Below are 1,968 nucleotides of genomic sequence, written 5' to 3'. Positions count from 1 at the left end.
GGTCTATCAGAGCTCCTGAGGGCAGCTGTGGATCATCCAGCAGGGGGCGCTGCTGGACTCTTTCCACTGCAGCCTTGTAGTTGAGCAGGAATGAGACGTCTTCAGCTCTCAGCTCCTCCTCTGTGGCTCTGACTGTGTCTGAAAGAGCTGCTATCTCTCTGCTCAGAGCCTCCATCTTCTCCTTCATCATCTGACTCTTCTGCTCCTCTTCCTCCCTCAGTGCAGCCATCCTGGCCTCCTCTTCCTCCTCTAGAAACTGCTGAAGCTTCTTAAACTGCTCCTTAATCTGCCTCTCTGTGTGTCGGGCCTGGACCTTCATGTGTTCTGCTGTTTGATCAAACTTCACTTTAACTCGTTCACAAACCTTTAACTTCTCCTTTAAGGGCTCCAGAGTTTCCTGAAGTTCCTTCTTGTGTTGTCGTGCAGCTTCATCGACGGGTCTGAATCTGTGGTTGCTGTGTTCTTCTGAATCTCTGCAGACGACACAAACTGGCTGCTGATGGTCCAGACAGAAGAGTTTGAGTTTCTCAGAGTGCAGACTGCAGAGAGCCTCTGAAGCTCTCTGATCTCTCTCCTGTAGGAAACTCTCACACAGGCTCTTTAAAGCCAGATTAGGAGGCATGGAGCTCTTTGAATGTCTCCTCTTACAAACTGGACACTCCCGACTTCCTTTTTCTTTCCACCAGCTCTGCAGACAGCCTTTACAGAAGCTGTGGCAACATGACAGGATGACAGGATCTTTAAAGATGTCCTGGCAGACAGGACAGCAGAGATCGTCCTCTAATCTGGAAGCCATTTAGTCTCTGAGTGAAGCTGAAGTCACAGCAGGCAGACGCTCAGACAGGAAACAGTCAGCCACTCCGTCCTTCAGTAACGGCCCTGAAAGTTACCTTCACTTTGAGTCTTTGTTCTTGTCAAACTCTTGTTCGGTTTGTGGATTCAGCAGCAGGTTGAAGTGGTCGTATTCCCAGTATTTCCAGTATCCCTCCTGTACCTGTCTATATGTTTGTAATGCACGGTGTCTTGGGACCACAGCTCTCTGCCACAGCATGGAAGCTTTTGAACTTTGCCCACTCAGGTTCAATGCCCCCAAAGTCTGCCGGAGGTATGAGGGGCCTCGATCACAAAATCACACCAAAGCACAGAAGACAACAGGGAGGCCTCCCTATCAGGCCGCTCCAGGTGTCTCATCATTGCCCACGAGTGCGTTAAAGTCTCCCAGCAGAACTATGGAGTCACCTACTGGGGCTACATCCAGGGCTACATCCAGGACTACATCCAGGGCTACATCCAGGACTACATCCAGGGCTACATCCAGGACTACATCCAGGACTACATCCAGGGCTACATCCAGGACTTCATCCTGGGCTACATCCAGGACTTCATCCAGGACTACATCCGGGACTACATCCAGGGCTACATCCAGGACTACATCCAGGACTACATCCGGGGCTACATCCGGGACTTCATCCGGGGCTACATCCGGGGCTACATCCGGGACTACATCCGGGGCTACATCCTGGGCTACATCCGGGACTACATCCGGGGCTACATCCGGGGCTACATCCGGGACTACATCCGGGGCTACATCCTGGGCTACATCCGGGACTACATCCTGGGCTACATCCGGGGCTACATCCAGGGCTACATCCTGGGTCCCCAGGAAGGGCAAATTGTCAGAACTGCTGCTGGGTGCATGGGCACATCAACAGTCAGCTGACTTTTGGATTACTATCCTTTGATTCGACCTTTCAGGATCACACGAGATGTCAGATTTGACAAAAGGAAAAAGTTGATGAATCAAAACAAACCTGTTTTCTACAACAATGTGAAAACGATGTGGTAGTTCTCTCTTTTACACCGACGGTTCTTTAACCCTGCTTAAACTACATGTTTGTAACCCAGTACACCCCGTTAAAGGAGCCATATGTAGTTTTTTAATTCAATTCAATTCAATTTTATTTATAT

The 1,968-nt window shown here is 50.1% G+C and overlaps 1 protein-coding gene across 1 annotated transcript; it reads left to right on the top strand.

Annotated features, from left to right (window-relative positions):
* Window positions 1-1,049: 1,049 nt before the first annotated feature.
* Window positions 1,050-1,720, top strand: LOC123965945 (keratin-associated protein 6-2-like). The gene is made up of 2 exons (XM_046042238.1): window positions 1,050-1,105; window positions 1,183-1,720. Exons 1-2 carry the CDS (start codon window positions 1,050-1,052, stop codon window positions 1,718-1,720), a joined length of 594 nt encoding a protein of 197 aa, XP_045898194.1.
* The last annotated feature ends 248 nt before the right edge of the window (window positions 1,721-1,968 follow it).

Source organism: Micropterus dolomieu, unplaced genomic scaffold (genome assembly GCF_021292245.1).
Source record: "Micropterus dolomieu isolate WLL.071019.BEF.003 ecotype Adirondacks unplaced genomic scaffold, ASM2129224v1 contig_11948, whole genome shotgun sequence".
NCBI lineage: Eukaryota > Metazoa > Chordata > Actinopteri > Centrarchiformes > Centrarchidae > Micropterus > Micropterus dolomieu.
This window is presented reverse-complemented; position numbering and strand designations above follow the sequence as displayed.

What these genes read in the sequence shown, in the direction of transcription:
- LOC123965945 (XM_046042238.1), top strand. Translation starts at nt 1,050, where the DNA reads ATGGAAGCTTTTGAACTTTGCCCACTCAGGTTCAATGCCCCCAAAGTC. An exon ending in GCCCCCAAAGTCTGCCGGAG is followed by an intron (nt 1,106 to 1,182) that starts GTATGAGGGGCC and finishes AGGCCGCTCCAG; the next exon opens with GTGTCTCATCATTGCCCACG.